Consider the following 17,542-nt stretch of genomic DNA (forward strand, 5'->3'; position numbering starts at 1 on the left):
ATAAAAAAAAGGAGTACTTCTATGACATACCATTTATTCAAGCCAAGCGAATAAAAACGCATATAATGACAAGTTTTTAGAGAGTTTGGGTGAAATACGGTGGTGAGATAGCGTTGCTGCTACTCGTAACGTAATATAACTACTCGTATGAAGGAAAACGAAAAAAATTCTTTCAAAGTAGAGGAAAAACGCCGAAATCCCTCTGATAGCCTTTAACATAATCAATAATGCCTAAAAATAGAATGAATTTCAGTTGATACGCAAAATTATTACAGAATACTATATTCCCAGCATTGCGAATACGAGAAGCTCTGGTGATCCATAGAAATGTATTATATCCTTGTCTTCATCGATGTTTCTGTAAAACAGACGCCATTCAGTTTCACCTCCTTTCAACATCGTCGCACGTAAAATGTGACCACGAGTGAAACAAAAACAGTGAAACATTGGTCTGTATTCGAAAAATCTTTTCTACCACTGCCCTGCTTCCCGGTTCTTCATACGAAATAGACGTAAAACTCCACGCCACCAGACCTAAGCATTAATATTTTGTTGGTTTGCTTTCAATTTCCTGATTGTATCTCCACTATCAATTGTACTATACAGCACAGCGTTTACTGCCTTGTTCAATTCCTTGCAAAGTGACGCTTTGCGAGCTAGGATCTAATCTACTGGATGCCCACCGAGATACTATCTTGAAAGTAGGTATATTTTTGGAAGGTTAATGAACTTTATGTCCTACTGCTCACGTCTCGTGACATTTTAACATTTATTACAAGGTGTAGAGCCATCCTCCGATAAAGTCTATATCTTTTCACGCCATTTATCTTCATTTTATCATACTTCATCATCTCCATATGATAAAAACTACACTTGTGAGACATACTTGTACTAATAGAAAATAACATGGTTATTAAGTTATTGTAATTACGCTCTATACAAATATCGGGAATAATGTTGATAAGATTTGAGCTCAAAGAACCCAATCAAATCTTAATATTAAATTTGATTAAAAATTTTTAGCAAAAGAAATGAATTCAACGAATAATTTTCTTATTTTAATTTCGGAGTTGCAGTCACATTTTTATTTCACTGCCGGTATTTTATTCCCGTTCATCGTTTTTTATTCCTATTCTGACGAATCATTCTGATCCTCACATGAGAAATAGAAAAAAAGCTTGTAAGAATGAAATTGTTCAGGGAAGAGTGGAGTTAAATTTTGTTGTAAATATAATTATATTTTTCATATATTCGCTGAAAAAGAATTTATGAATTGCGGCGCCTTTTTAAACGTAATTTATCACCCAGATACTTTATAATCAAATTTAGATATAGAAATTGGAAAGAGAGAGAGAGAAAAAGACACGAGTCTAAAACTCGTTCTCCTCAACTCTCCGACCAACGCTGGAGTGCACTGCCCTTATCATTCGCCGCAAGTAGGGCACGCTATCGTATCCCGACACCCTTTACTTACGAGCCCTTAAATTTCACATCCATTTCCTTCACTTCCTATTCTATTCGCTTCATTTATCCGTGCCGACCTAGCCCGCATTCTTATCTCTTGCCACTATAATGCCTACTCTAGTACCGCCGCGTATGGGAGGTAACGTGGATGCGGCCGTGGGCACGGCATGGTGGCGCGGAACATTCTCGCTTTGCCGATGCAGTAATACTGGTAAGACCATCTTAAGGGACGGGCAAAAGAATTCAATAACCGTAACGATTATCTCCTTCAAAGTAACTCATAATGTGAACGTAATTCAGACCAATGCCCACGCCGGTGACCTGGAAAAACGCGCCCCCTGTGCACGATCTAGCCAATTTTATACACAAAAACACACTGTAATCTCGGATCCTGATCGAATCTCAATTCGCATCTGCCCGAGAAGCCTTTAATTTGAATGCATATCTCCGTCTCCTTTTTATTTCTACCCAACGCCGCTATAAATGAATCTCGGTCGGGAGCATAAAATAAAATCCCACCTAAAGGATAAGGAAATGGAATTATTCCCTTCATTTTTAACGCACTCCGCAACGCCGGCTGCGAGTTTCAAAACTGTGGGAAACGGTACAGATGGTGCCACGAATAAACTTGTGAAGATAAGTAGATGAAAAGAAGGCCGAGGAATATTCCCCAAAGCATTCATTCTCAGGAAGATTTTCTGGGATGCATTCTCCGCTCCAGTCATTGGATATATTAAAGTTTTCGGCAGTGCATTGGATGGGGAGAGGGAGGGGAGGAAGATGAAATATACAACTAATGCGAATTCCGAAGGATTTAGAAGGCCGCGAGTTCGTCGGAGAGGTTTTAAGGGAGGGGGGGAATAAAAAGGTTTTTTCTGCGGAAGCGAAGGCAACGGGATTGAGTTGGCATTGAAGGGTAAAGCGGCGGATGTGGAGGGGATGGCTGTGGAGAAGTCCATATTCCTCACCCCCTCTTCGAAACCCATATTGAAACCGCGTACGGATGCGATCATAATCCTCAACGCTTGAGGGCGTTATCGCTCAGCAAAAGGGCGCTTCATTCAGTTTTCCCATCCCGGGATTTAAATATCAGTAGCCCGTTGGATCGGTATGGACATCGCGAAATATATTCAGATCGACAGGCGATAGGAAAGCAACCTTCTGTAAAAAAAAATATCTTTTTCGACGACTTAGCCAGCTGTTTTCACCCGTCAAGATTACGTGTTGTAATTTCCTTTCGACGATAGTGTACGATTTGATTAAAGGATTTGAGAGTCAGATTTATTCCCTCCACAATAATCAGATTGCAAACATTTTTTGAGCCGATAAAGAAATTATTACTGGGAGAAGAGAAGAATTTTAAAGAAAAAAGCAGCCTGTGATAATGCCAGCTCCGCCTGAATTAAATCTTCATCTTAAATATTTAAATTATTGCGGAAGGATCCAATTTAGAAGGGTGAAACCATTATTTTAACCCACAAATTTGAATATAATCGAAGATCAATGGAAAACACAAGGAGTTAGCGTGAACGAATGTAAAATTTTGTACTTAGTATAGACTGCTGATATTTTAAGAACTAACAATTTATCCGCAAAATGTGTCAAAAAATGTTTTCGTTGATTCCATAGTATGAAAATACAGACATTGTTAAAACATTTAAGTATGGATAGACTCAGCATGTTCGGACACCCTAATATTTTAATCAGAAATAGGCATAAATAAAAATTCCAGATGCGTTAATATTGACGGAAAAAAGTGCATGGTTAATGTATTCCTAAGTAGTTAGCAACTAAATTGCGCTTTATATAATATAAATAAAAAAATATTAGGTGTCCTGAAAAATGCCCAATTCTTTTTCATTGAAAATACCATTAATTTATTCAGACTGATATTAATAACTACATACGACTGCTATTTCAACATTTGGAATTATATACTACCTTGATCAAAAAGTTCCCGGAATAACCACCGTGTGGCGCCCCCCTCGTTCCGATTTGAGTTCTGTTTTTTTTGTTAAATTGGTACATCTGTTGTTGATATTCCCTTTAAATCTTAGTGTCATAACTTGACATTTGCAAAAGTTACGTAGCCAAGAGTACATCTATCTCTGTGTGTGTTGGCGATTTTTTACAATTGCAGAAATGGATTTAAATTTGCAACAACGAACTTGCATTAAATTTTGCGTAAAAAACGGATTTAGTGGCGCACGGACGTTGGAAATGTTGGAAAAGTGTTTCGGCAACGATTCTCTAAAAAAAAACGGTCGTTTACCAGTGGCACGAGCGGTTCAGAAGTGGTCGTGAGTCAATCGAAGATGATGAACGCAGTGGCAGACCATCGACATCGAAAGTCGGTGAAAAAATTGATAAAGTAAAAGAAATGTTGGTCAATAACCGCAAATTAACCATCAGATAAATAGCGGAGGACTTGAACATTGCCTATGGATCCGCCCAAGACATTGTGGTTAATGATTTGGGTTTCCGTCGTGTAGCAGCAAAGTTGGTGCCGAAAGACCTCAATTTCATGCAAAAAAGAGACCGTGTTGACCTCGCAAAAGACATGATTTGCGAGGCTGAATCCGATCCCACATTCATCAAAAGGATCATTACTGGAGACGAGACGTGGGTTTATGAGTACGACACGCAATCCAGACATCAGGCAAGTGAATGGCGTTCACCAAATGAGCCGAGACCAAAAAAACCACGTCGTTTTCAGTCAAAAAAGAAGGCAATGCTGACGGTTTTCATGGATTACAACGGTGTAGTGCATCATGAATTTTTGCCAGAAGGCCACACAGTAAACAAAGAGTATTATTTGGGCGTTATGAGACGTTTGCGTGAAGCAATTCGCCGAAAGAGACCAGAAATGTGGGCAGAAAACTCGTGGATTTTGCACCATGATAACGCACCGTCGCACAGTGCTATCATTATTCGTAATTTTTTGACGAAAAATGCAACAAATACCATCCAACAGCCACCGAATTCACCCGATTCACCCTGTGACTTCTTTCTGTTCAGTCGAGTTAAAAAACCATTACGGGGAACGCGTTTTAGCAGCCGAGAGGAAGTAATGGAAAAATCGCAGGAAGCACTGATGGACATACCGAAAACCGAATATAAAAAATGTTTCGAGGATTGGATCAAGCGCTGGCATAAGTGTGTTGCAGTCGATGGGGATTACTTTGAAGGGGACAATATAGATTTAGATGAATAAACTTGTATTTTTAATTTTCTGAATAAATTCCGGGAAATTTTTGATCAAGGTAGTATATATATATATATATATATATATATATATATATATATATATATATATATATACATTTTTTTTCTTACGTTTCCTAATTATACTCTAATAATTGTCAGTGTATGCAGCAATTACAGATAGTGGTTGGTATTAACAAGTAGTCAAACCTTCCTTTTATGATAAAAAAATCAATATTTCCTTTTTATATACAGCGGATTTTCCATTGCACCTTGTGTATGATAAGCACTGTCTTCGATCAGCTAATCCTACAAATTTTATTTATGTTCAATAAATTAATGACGTCTTTTAAACATAATTACTATGGTTGATTTGAATTCACATGAATTCACAAGGAATTTCCATGCAATTTTTCCATATGTCGTAAATAAATGGGCTCGTGCCGCATAAAATCCATCACGTTTTCAATTGAGACAATTCGTAAGAACCTCGCTGAAATCATGCTGAACATATAATTATAGCTGTTCAGTATATTATGACAGTAATTACTGCAAACTGCTGCAATCGCGATCGATCTAGCCACCCGAAAATCGGTTGAATGTCTTGCGTAGTGTTCTTTTTTGCCAAGGAAATGGTTAAGCAGTAACACGGTGAGACATAAACTACCCTGTTTAAGGGCTTACTACGTGAGGTTATAAATAATAACCCTTGTTTCCCCACTTTGTCACTTCAGGTACAAAGTATAGTTGCAGTAAATATATCACGAGTGCAAATCCCACCGCCTTGGAAATCTGAGAAGCACTGCACAAAAAAACTCCTGGTAATGCCGTAAAATTATCCATGTCTAGGGGAATGATTTTTCCACTGTGTAATATCTCACATATCAGGGAAGCACTGCTGAAAGAACCAATGGAGCAGCTATGCTTCCGAAAGCAATAATCAAAGAGAAATGGCCTTGAGATTCAAATACCAAGAGGTAATTCACGCACCACTGAAGAACGGAAGCGAAAAAATCAACCAGCGGTAGTGAGACAGAACACATTTTTACAGAGATATAGTAATAGAAGGTACTTAGTGCAGTAACCAGGTATTATTTTAGGAATATTATTTCATTTATATATTGAGTATGATATGCTGAATAAGTGAATATTTTTAGACAGAATGGGTAATTTTTGCACTCCTTAAACCCTTGAAACTACACTGGCCCAGAAGCCTTTAACAAAACTCGGGAAGAGGCTCCGGCAGGATTTAAATCTATGAACTAGGAAAGTGTATTTTTCTGTTAAACTGCAAAATTATATAGAATATGAGAGCTTCATGTATAGTGTTAATACGCGGTACAATATCAATGACAGACATTTCAATTTCAAGACCATTAAAAAGAGAAAACCACGCAAAGCGGTCAAAGAACGCGTCAAAATGGATGGTTGTCAACTTTTGGCGACCATATCTGCATAAATAACCCGTATCCGAAGTCACGAATATTTCACTGCATAAAATAAAAACTATAAATACTATATTGTCAAAATAACATTATTCAAAAAATTGTTTCCTTTAGAAAATGCCGATGAGTTATTTAACACTAAATACGTACAAATTCTCTCAATATTATTTATTTCAGTAATGAGATGAAAAACTCAAGCAAAATTTCACAAACGCACGCAATGACACTTTTCTTTGGGTTGTTTTCCGTTACTGTCACATCACATTGAAAACATCACCATTCAAGCTAAGGTAATTAATTGAAATGAGAATTTCACTGCGGCTGATGAAATGCTGATTCATAAAAATAGTCCGCAAACTTTAAGGTAAGCCATCGTGATTATTACGTATAAACGGTCGAAAACCACGGCTCCTCCATATGACCAGAGAGTCGAGGTCAACTGATAAGGAAATCTCCTTATCGAAGTTTTTTTCCAACCTTAATTAACGTAATTACTGCCCTTAAGTGTCGGAATATACACGCATTATGATATATAAAGGTCACATTGGTCGACTTAATATAATATGATTTCCTTAGTCTGAGCTCAGTTTCATGTGTGAGTATCGTGCAAATCTGCTAAATGAAAGTGGGTCAAATGTTATCGGTGAAATATGCAACACAGCTATCTGATTCGGATACATGATGGATGTCCTAGACTATACCAATGGGAGTGGAATCGGATAGCTCTGGGGTATAAATGTTATTATAACAAGAAAAAACTGTTTTTTACTTGCGTTTACGGCCAGATCACTTCTCTTTGAATAAATTGGAATATGGATACGTCGGATATAGGGGGAAGGTAAAGAAAAGAGAGAGATAAGGAGAAAACGCGTCGACAAGGAGAATGGCGAGAGGTCAGATGGCAAAAAAATACCCTTTTGAGCCCAATGAGTGAAACTGGGGAAGCGGAGTGACCACAGGAACCTCATAAATTACATCCTATGAAAGTCACGTCCGGGAAAGAGAACCACATTCTCTCAAAACACTCGTCATCATTTATGGCGCAAACCTTGATCTGCTCGGGTATCTCCCAGTAGTATCAGACGGGTTTCTCGTTTAAATAATGTAGAATTTATCCACACGAAAAATAAAAGACTTTTGGGGTGTCCTGAATTGCAAAATGTTAAGCAATAAAAAGCCTGAGTAGCTTGTTATGCAATTAAATGTGATTTTAGTGAAATTTAATTAAAAATTGACCAATGATATTAGAAAAACTCTTGTTCAAACAGCATCAAGAATTTATTTTTTGGGAGAAGATATGGTGGCTGTTTATTATAACATTATTTATATGGACAAATAACATGTAAAATGTGCGGCCAGTCGTATTGCGGTTATTCACATTGGAGAATGACTTTTGCAGAACTGATAATTTGATAGCGGAATACTTTACACGCGTGTGTTAATCAAAATCAAATAAGGTTTTATCAAAATCCAAATCAAGATCTAAATCGGTTTTGTACATAAGTGTCTCTTCACACTAATCCGTTGAAAATACCGAAGTTTTTTCTTTATTGAAAAATGCTATTTCATTTATCTTAAAAAGTCAGACATATATCATTTTTCTGAATTTGTGACTTTTATATAATATTAACCATGCTAATTATGCCCTTCTACTTGTCGTCACACCGTCTCCTTTTCTTTATCTTTTCTTTATCGTCTCTTCATATCCAACACATCCTTATTCCTATTCTTTTAAAGGGAAGTAATCCAACCTTAAACGCCAGGGAAAAAAATAATTAATATATTAGTTGGCGCACCCGATAATGTTTCCCTCATCCGCTGGGTTGGGAGAAAATATTAGTTGTTTATTCATGCGCAATAGGCTAATGTCATTCTAAAACTTTTTAATGAAGCATAAAGAAACTTAGTGGTTTTTATTATATATATGTATATATATATATATATATATATATATATATATATATATATATATATATATATGTATATATTTATTTATTTACATATACCTATATTTGTGTGTGTGTCTTTACGCACACATATATGTATGCATCTTAAATTTCAATTTTAAAAACAAATTAATCAGAACCAAATTAAATACTCTTGTAAATGACAGCAGGATGTGTCGGAGTAATTGGTTTATTGGTCGATCTAACTCTAAGATAATGCCCTTCTTTCAAATGATTTCATTAAAATGGTTACCAATCATATAGAGTTTTGCACTTACCCCAAAAGCTAATGTTTTTCAATTAACACAATTCTCGTTGATTTACGATATTCAAAGCATTTTTACCACATGGACACATTTTGCACTACGAGAAATATCCGTCTTCAGTTTCTGGGCTTTAATTTTCCTCCAATCAATACCTACAATCTAATACTGTACTCCTGCACATCATTTCCATAACTCAGTAACTATATCTTTCTAAAATATCTATAAATCTTCCTAACTTATCATATAGAACCAAAGTTTGTATTTCTCCCTCTTCCGTACTCCAAATTTTCTCTACATATGAATTGCTTAAGTATGAATTTTTCCAGAATCACCTTTCTTCAAGATTATCTTGATATATATTTCAATGCAAATTTTTAGACCAATGACAGGAATTAATATTTTTCCCGTACCTCTGTCACTTCAAGTTGGACATGGCACCCACTTTTTGCTAGTCACCAAAACTGCCGCGTGAGGGACATTGCCAATTGTTCATAAAAACACTTTTTTTGAGTATTTAAGAGTAATAATTATATTTTTCAATTTCAACCGCCAAAGATTTGCGACAGAGACACGCTTGATCCCCCATAATATAACACAACCCTAACTTTGGTACCTCCACTCTCATTTGAAAACCACGGTAGGAGATGATCCAGTTATAATTTTAAACCATAAAAAATTATGAAATATTCAATTCCTGTGTTAACATATTTATTTGTGGTAATACGTATTTTAGTCGTGTTCCATATAATGGAAATTGATTTTTCCCAAATTTTGATTTTTATGAAGGGAAAAATGGCCTTGAGTGAAAGAGACAGACTTAAAAATCTGCGTAAGTTTTATTAAATTAGAAAAACCACGAACAACAGATTTATATATTTTTTAATTATTGTGGAATTGATTCTTTGAGAGCATATCCCTGCAACAATTAAAATATGGCTTCCCTCTTGTGATGTAAAATATTTTTGAACCGGCCGTACCATCCTGGTTAGATCTTTTTCTATTCTTGAGGAAATACCTAGTCTAAAATAATCCTTGTCAATACAATATTCCTACGTATGAAATAAACGGGAAGTCTTTTCGCCCAGCAAGTTTTGAGGCATGAGACTATTCCAAGAATACAAGTAATTTTTTATGCTAATCTAAACGCAAAAGAGATCATATTTAAAAGGACTAAACCCTCACCAATTGAGCGAATTGGAACAAAATCGGTGCGGGGCAGTCGTTAAATGTCAACATCGACATAAGGCCACAGGTAACTCTCGATCTCGCGATCCCATTCAACCGCCTCCTGATGCCCCACGGTTGGCTTTCATGTGCGGCGAGCGTGGCTAGTGACGACGGCAGAGAGGATACGGAGGAGCCGCGGTCAGGGGAGTCGGCAGGGGAGGGAGAACCGGCGACAATCGACGAGGGACACAAACGGATTTAATCGAGCGAAATGGAGACCATTACGATTGCATCGATCCTTGCGAACAAGATCTCTTGGAGGGGAGGAGAAATTGGGTGACGAGACTGAAAATGTCACGTTAGGCATTCTACGTTGTGTGGAGAACTAACTTCTCTGATCTGGCAAAAAGAGAAATTTTCGTTAGCTGTCATTATTCTAGGCACACTGGAGTCGTTTCGAAATTTTTGACCATAGAAAACTCAAAAAAAATTAAACGACTACGAAACATAATTTCTATGAGTAACTTTTATTTTCTAAGCAATTTTACTGTTTTTTGTTTTCTATGAGTTTTTTTAGATTCTACGTGTAATATTAACTGTTTTGTTCCCATTCCAGGTGGTTTATATTTTCATACAGCATATATTTGAAACGTTTTGTCGCTTTTATTGGCAAATACACTATTTGGGCGTAAAAAAGGAGAAGCCATTACCTACCAGTGAATGCAATGTATATCCAGCTTAAAACTAAGGCCTAAATACGATAAAGTTTAGTGATAACGAACAACAGTGTGAAAAAAAGCCACCACTTTAATTTTGAATACGAGCGAAAGATAAAATAACTCTAATTCACATTGTATAAAAATTACATCGTAATTGTTATTTTCTAACGGGGCATTTAATTTTATTTGTACTTTTGGTAGGGTTCATCACACAAGATGCATTATTAAAGTTGTTGAATCCATCAATGCGACATCTTTCGACTTGTCGAAGCTATAGGGTTGAGGGAAAAGGTGCAGAATGGAAGGTTTTCGAGCAGGATGAGAAATATTTCCAGACAAGGAATTGAATTCCGAGAGAACTGAAAAGCAAATCGAATACCTTTATCCAGTCAAGAGGTAAGGACGGCTCGCAAACCTTTGGCGGAAGATTTGATTGGTTCGCCTAGGTCAGAGGACTGGGATACAATGATTTCCGCGATTATTTTTGTTCCTTCGACGGCTATCGCTCGTTAGTGAGGCTCCTTTGTAAAGAGCGTTTAAAGGATGGTCGAGCCACAGGACACGGGAGGTGGAAAGGGGGTGTAGGGAATGGTGGAGTTAGTGGGAGGGTGGCGTGGGAAGGGAAAAGAGTCGGTAGAGGTGGGGTGGGGAGAGGCACGAGTATTTCCGATGCAGATGTTCACCGTGTAGATTTGCCTTTCGAAGCCAAACATTCGCGGATTAGATAGTCAATTGTTCGCGCGCCCAGGAGTAACCCATTTTCCGATCCACTGGTGGACGGGAAAAAATGCATATGCAAACCCATTGCTAGGTTTTTTTAGTGTACCAGGAGCGGAGGAAAATGAAAAAAAAGCTACGGTTATGAATCGGTCGCCCAACGCTGAATCCAAACCTAACGAGCGAATCCCTCAAATCAGATTGTTTCGATATTTTATTATCCGGAAAGGGACAAATTGCGTTTCTTTCACCATTTCTTCGTAAACGAAGGCTATTGACAAACATCACTGTCAACGAAATGTTTTTCTCCTCAATGGTAATTTAACGATGAAGTAGGGTTGTGAGTGCCTTTGGATTCTGCAAATTTCATGTCAAATTTTATTTACTATGATCTCAATCTTGGAGTATAAGGATTAAACGGTGTTAAACCATTCATGTTAGGCCTTTTTAATGTTTGTTTTAGATTTTATTTGGTAACTGAAACAAAAACGTGCTAAATAGTAGTTCATTCACATACTTGAATTAGGTAGCTATTGTCACATACTTGATATTAGCAAAAAAGAGCACTTAATGCTTACAGGAAGGCATTAGAGAAGAGAAAAGATTTTGGAAAAGGTTAACGAAAATAGCCTCAGATATCCTAATACAGCAAATATTGCCGATCTCACATTTCTATATATAATCAAAACTTTGCATTACGACATTGTTCTCTACGACAATGTTTGAAATCCAAATATTTATAAATTTCTGGCAAAAATGAATAAAAATCATTCCAAAGTATTCTCACGTGGATCAAGGAAATTACAAAATGCAATAATTTCACATTGCAACGAAATATTATTGCTAAATGAGCAAAATAAGAGAAATACGAAAATAAAAACTATTAGAAATCCCCAACGAAACTGATAATTCTGTACGCCAACAGCATAACAAATCCAGAAAGGGACGTAGAAGGAAATTTGAAGTGTAAATTAAGAGGTATATATTTATTTGGAAGTTCAAATGAAAACATTTTTCGCAAACAATTACCTTCCCAGCTCGGTAATTCCAGCCATCCTGATAAAAATGATGACAGTATTATAATCATGTAAGGACTACAATCACTCTGAAAATTAAAATTTAAATTTTTGACCTGATTTTGTAGAAATTTTTAGTTGAAATGAATGTGGAAAAAGAAGAAATTAAATTCGAAAGGGAAACACTATTCAAGCATTAGAACACCAAGAAGTTACTCAAATCAATGAACTATTTCAATATTTGTCCAAGAGATATAATTTATATTTTAACGGAGTTTCTCCAAAATTTTTTTACGATTGTATTCCGCTGTGTACGATGACTTCCTTTCACTAACAAGTAAAGGGGATGTCAGTAAGGAATTCAAGGAGCTTTATGCAAATATATTATCTCGTAGAACTTAATTCATAACCCAAAAAATACTGTCGCAATTAACCCTAAATTATCTGCAGCAATGAAGTTTTATAAATATAAAATAGACCAAAAAATAAAACAATGTAAAGTAGGTATCCATGGTAAATAATAATCTAATAAAATGTTTAAATTAATTAATTATACAATTTTGCGAAGAAAGTTTGAGTGGCCCGATAACAGGACACATTTAACCACAACACCGTTGGTACGAGTATTACTCTTAAAACGGTGTTTGAATGGAATTATGAAAGTAGATAATAATAATAACGTAAAAATTTTTAAATCATTTTGTGATTTTCGTTATTTGAATAAGGATAGTGGGAGCTAGAGGTTGCCTCGTTTGTAGACCGGAAATTAGTTTCCCATATATACGTTTAGTATTACGTTCTCAAAACAAACATTGGATTTTTTAAATTTGAACAAATGTTGAGCAGTTATCCACTTCCCAAATGTGAAAGACATCATTTTTCCTTAATGTATTATTGAATCGTACTATCGTAGTATTTTCTAGGACTTGCATCAATCAAATGTTTATGTAGTATAATGTACACGTTACTTTCTATGACCGATTTGTCCAATAATGATCTCAACAATTTAATGTCATCATATGATACAATTAGTTTATTTGTTTGTTTGTGTACCATGAGTAGTTTTAATATTTCTATTCTACATTTCAAATCTTTTTTCGTCTCCGACCTTAAGGCGTAAAAATATTGAAAAATAAAGGAAAATCGCAGTAAAAAGTTGTTCTCCATAATGAATGCCAGGAAATATAGCAGTCGTTTTCAAGTTTTTTCAAATGGTTTAACGGCACACCCTACTAGTGACTTCTTCAGACTCGAAGTAAATCAAATTTTTAGGAACTCAAACATTAGCATGAGTGGAAGATTTTCTCGAAAATGTACGGAGAAGAATAACGCATCATATAATATATACATTTATCAAAGGAATGCCTTAGCTTTAGCTTCCTACGGAAACTAAAGTAGCTCACAAAAAATTGTCGAAAAAATTGTAGGTGGTATCATGGCAGCTTTAATTCCAGTTGAACGTTCTTTCCTTGAACTACATGACGCTCCCGAAAATAAATAATCGCCCCTCCATCTTTTTGCATTACATTATATTCGAGTCATTCAAAAAAATGTTTAATCTTCACAGCTGGTATTTATTAACTGGATTTCCATGGAGCGAATCTTGTTTCCTTGAAGCGGTTCCGGTACACTTATCTTCTCGTCGTAAATGTTATAACATTTTATCAGTAATGCAAAAAGAAAGAAAACACGAATTATAAATTAGCTGAGATTTTAGGTAAACAAGTAACATAGAACTGAGTGGTTCCAAAATCTTTCCTTCGAAGCAAAGAGAATTGGCGTAGATTTTTGGTTTTTGGGACGTTCTTACGGAGATGTATGAAGAGAGAGTAACTTGGACGGAAATGAAGATTTGACAACGAAGTCTTACAGTTTTTGTAGCATTTGACGTAAGTTTTACAGAGAAGGAAGCTGCCCAGTGAAATTTTAAAAAGCAGGACCGGTGCACGGCGGTGATAGCGAGGTGTAGTTGGATCATCACGCTCGTGATAAAATTTACAATATCAGACTATAGTTTACAGGAATGAGAGATATTTTATCAGTTTTGCACTAAGGGTGGATGGAGGAATGAGTAGCAATTTTGTAATATCGTACAGCGAAGTACATTTAGATGTGGATGAGTGCTCTCAAGTCAACGAAAATGTAGTAATGCGCCGCTCATGACCTCTACCTAACAAGAAGACCACCAGAGATAATGTGGCGATAAAAGTATTAAAAATGAAAAATATTTTCGCAATGGAAAAACTGAAAGAACGTTTTGCCTCACAAATACAATCAATTGACTGAAAAGTCAGTATGATGTGAAAAATTTCAAAGTAAGGAAGAGATGTATACATTACATGTACTTAGGTCATAATTATGGGGATTATTTCCGATACAAATTGTTTTTAAATGTTTCCCAATATCCTGACTTCTCACCTCGTACTTATACATTCTACCCTGGACCGCTGCTTGAACGGTTGCTGGAAAGCTATGGACAGCGTTGGGTCACAAAGGATTAAATCAGACATAACGTGAATGGCGTAGGAAGGAATCTTTCTTCATTCGAGGAATAGTAAATTGATTTAAAAACATCTAAAATAATATTTTTCATTTCCTGATGAGTCTCGCGGTAATTTCTTTGAAAAGTTTTTCGAATGCAGGCAACTCACGGAAACTATAATACGTATACGTCTGTACCCTAACCCTTTATTTAAGCGTGAATGTACACGTGAACGATGCAGGTATAGATTTAATCAGAGTTAGTTTTACAGGATCGACCTTGTTAGAAAATAATCTTGTTCATGGCGATGATTAAAGTAGATTTAATCAAAAAAGAGATCTTTAATCAAATATAAATATTGATTAGAAACGACAAGCTTCAGCTAATTAAACTGAAAACTTATGATATCTACAAATACTGTTCTTCTGAAATTAAATTTATTTTAGAGCTTATTAGTTAAGGGTGTGCTAATTTTGTTTACCAAATTAGCTCTTTGAGCTGCAACGTGAATCTGAATAATTACTACTGGAAATTTGAGAGCCTTGCAATTCTCATTAAGGCAACATGAATCTCACTGAGAGAAAAATTTTATTCAATAAACAATATTACAGCCATCTCCTAATAGATAGACATCTGATTTTCTTTTCCGTACAAAAATAATATTACGGCCAAATTACATTGGTAAACTAATGTATCCGGCGATGAAGCGAAGTATACTTCGACTTCGTATGATCACTCTCTCCAAATATCTGAACTAAAAACCCCAAGTACCCCAAGTAATGATATATATTGCAACTTATAGCTACGTTTGTTCACTAAAAATAGTTGGTAACTACTAGTTCACCTTCAAAGAGAAAAAAACTCCGTAACTCTGCTCTGACATTAACATTTTGACTGCAGATACATATATTGAGAAAGATAATGGCATGAGTACTATTTTAATACGAATAATACACGTTTTTATAAGGTAAATTTTAACGCAGAAATAAATATAGTTGTTTATGAATCACTTTGAGGACAAAGTTCAGGATTTTATTTTGATGTAAAAGTATATCAAATCAAGGCTAACTTTTGATCTAACTTATAGCACCACAAAATGTATCTCGATTTCTGGCTAAAGACGAATATTTCCTAATTTAAAGCTAAGGGACCTGCAATTAAAACAGGGTGGACAAAACCCATGTTCTTCCATTTTTGTCACATTAAAACCCATCAAAATTAAATTTTGCACGGCTAGAATAGTTTATTAAAATCCGGTTTTGACTATTTGATCAGGGCCAAGAGTTTTTATTCACTATTTCACGATCGAATTCACTTCATGTTTTAAGTACTTAAATCATCACTGTATCGTCACGGAGAATGTATTCTTATTACAAGTATGGTACAAGAATGCGTCCATCGCTCAAAAAATGGTAAAAACTCCGCACATTACCACATCTTATTCGACTTTAAAAAGTTGTCAATAAAAATCCAAATATATTTTCCATCACAAAAGAAAATCTATAGATAAATTCGGATCAATATTTATCCATTCATTCGGGACGAACATATCCCAAAACGAGGCCCTGGTGAAAAATGTAAATACCATACGAAGAATTTATAGAAATCGATGAAATTCTTTTAACCCTCTTCGAACAAAGGAAAAGCCTTGAGGGTTCAAAAGAAGGGAGCGGTAGTTTGAAATGATGTCGATATCAATAATAATAATAATATTGGAAAATGAACACTCACCATCCTTGGCGGCGCGGGAACATGGGAAGAGGGAAGATATGGCAAGCAGCAACACCGTCACCGCCGCTCCACAACGCCTCGGAGCGGCGACCGGCGCCTTCCTCGCCCTGGTCATCCGCCCACTCCTCCCGCTCGAATCCCCGCTGTAACGACCACTATTGCGGCCCGCTCCTTGACCACACGGTCCACTGGAAGCCATTTCTTCTTATTCCTTTTTCAGGTAAATATATATTCTGTTTTGTGCTCTCTACAGATGACGGTCAAACCACAGGATGGGAGGGTTAGGGAGAATTGTAACCTCGCCAACGCTCAGATTTTGTTTTCGACTCGAGGTGATATCCCGTGCTCGATGCGGTGGGATAAACCCTCCGCTGACAAGGAAGCGAGAGCGGCGTGACTTAGGATCACCGTGAAGCACACTGTATTCTCCAAGTCACCCATCTCGTGACAGAGGTTTAATTTCCTTCATCAGGCCTGCAAGTCCCTAATTTTTGGGGCAGAAAATGAAATATTGGTTTCAATTTTTCTCCACTAATTCCTAAGTTTTGCAACCTTTCAAAGAGATCAGAGACATACAGTCATTTTCTATGGAGCAATTCGTAGTTTGATCAGTTTCTTTAGTGCTGTGCCACAGGTAACCTCAGCAGATATCACCGGAGGGTTTTGCACACTAAAACCCTGAATAACTAATATATATCCCAGCCTGGATTTGTTTCGTGTTTTTTTAACTTGGCTTTTTTGGAAACCTTCTTGCTTTCCAAAACTTTAATGGTAATAAAAGATCAATATTTTGAGCTTATATGATTAACTATCACCTGGTCCGTTTTTTCTTCAATATGCCCTAATATATTAACAGAAAAATCGATTGTTAAATGGGTAACTCTGTAGTATTTTAAAACGGTAGCAGAAAAACATACCTTTCATAAGTCCTGCGACAATTTAGCTGAGATCTCGAAATATTTCTCTAGTATTCCAATCATGAGGACTACTTGCATTTTACTTCCATTTAAGAAGATCAAATCTTTGGTACATGTTGAAATTGATTCCTTCACTAAAACCTGCGTAGTATGTACATTAACGGAGCGCGATACAGTGAAATACAGGAAAACATACGGAATTCTTTTTCGCACCTTTAGGATACAAAAACTTATTAACTCCTTTCTCCAAAAGGTCAATAAAAATCTATTCTTAAACCACACAAATCACACCTAGAGAATGAAGACGAATAAAAATTTCACTTCTGGGGAAACTTTTTCCCAACTCCTAATTTCACACTTTCCTGACTTTCACAATGAGTTCACACCTAAGGTCCCTCTTTCATTCCATTCTAGCCTTCTAGCCACTCTGGGGAAATATTTTTTCTTCTTATTTACTGCCGGGAAATT

General features: G+C 36.2%; 1 protein-coding gene across 1 annotated transcript in view; it reads right to left on the reverse strand.

Annotated features, from left to right (window-relative positions):
- side-VII (sidestep VII) overlaps positions 1–16,734 on the reverse strand; it is a 1,496,071-nt gene extending 1,479,337 nt beyond the window's left edge. The window contains exon 1 of the mRNA XM_071598053.1: positions 16,158–16,734. Within this exon, the coding sequence (XP_071454154.1) occupies positions 16,158–16,356 (199 nt within the window). The 5' untranslated portion in view covers positions 16,357–16,734. The remainder of the gene's footprint in view (positions 1–16,157) is intronic.
- Positions 16,735–17,542: the final 808 nt, after the last annotated feature.

This window comes from Hetaerina americana, unplaced genomic scaffold, assembly GCF_022747635.1.
Source record: "Hetaerina americana unplaced genomic scaffold, ioHetAmer1.1.p SCAF_9, whole genome shotgun sequence".
In the NCBI taxonomy this organism is placed as follows: domain Eukaryota; kingdom Metazoa; phylum Arthropoda; class Insecta; order Odonata; family Calopterygidae; genus Hetaerina; species Hetaerina americana.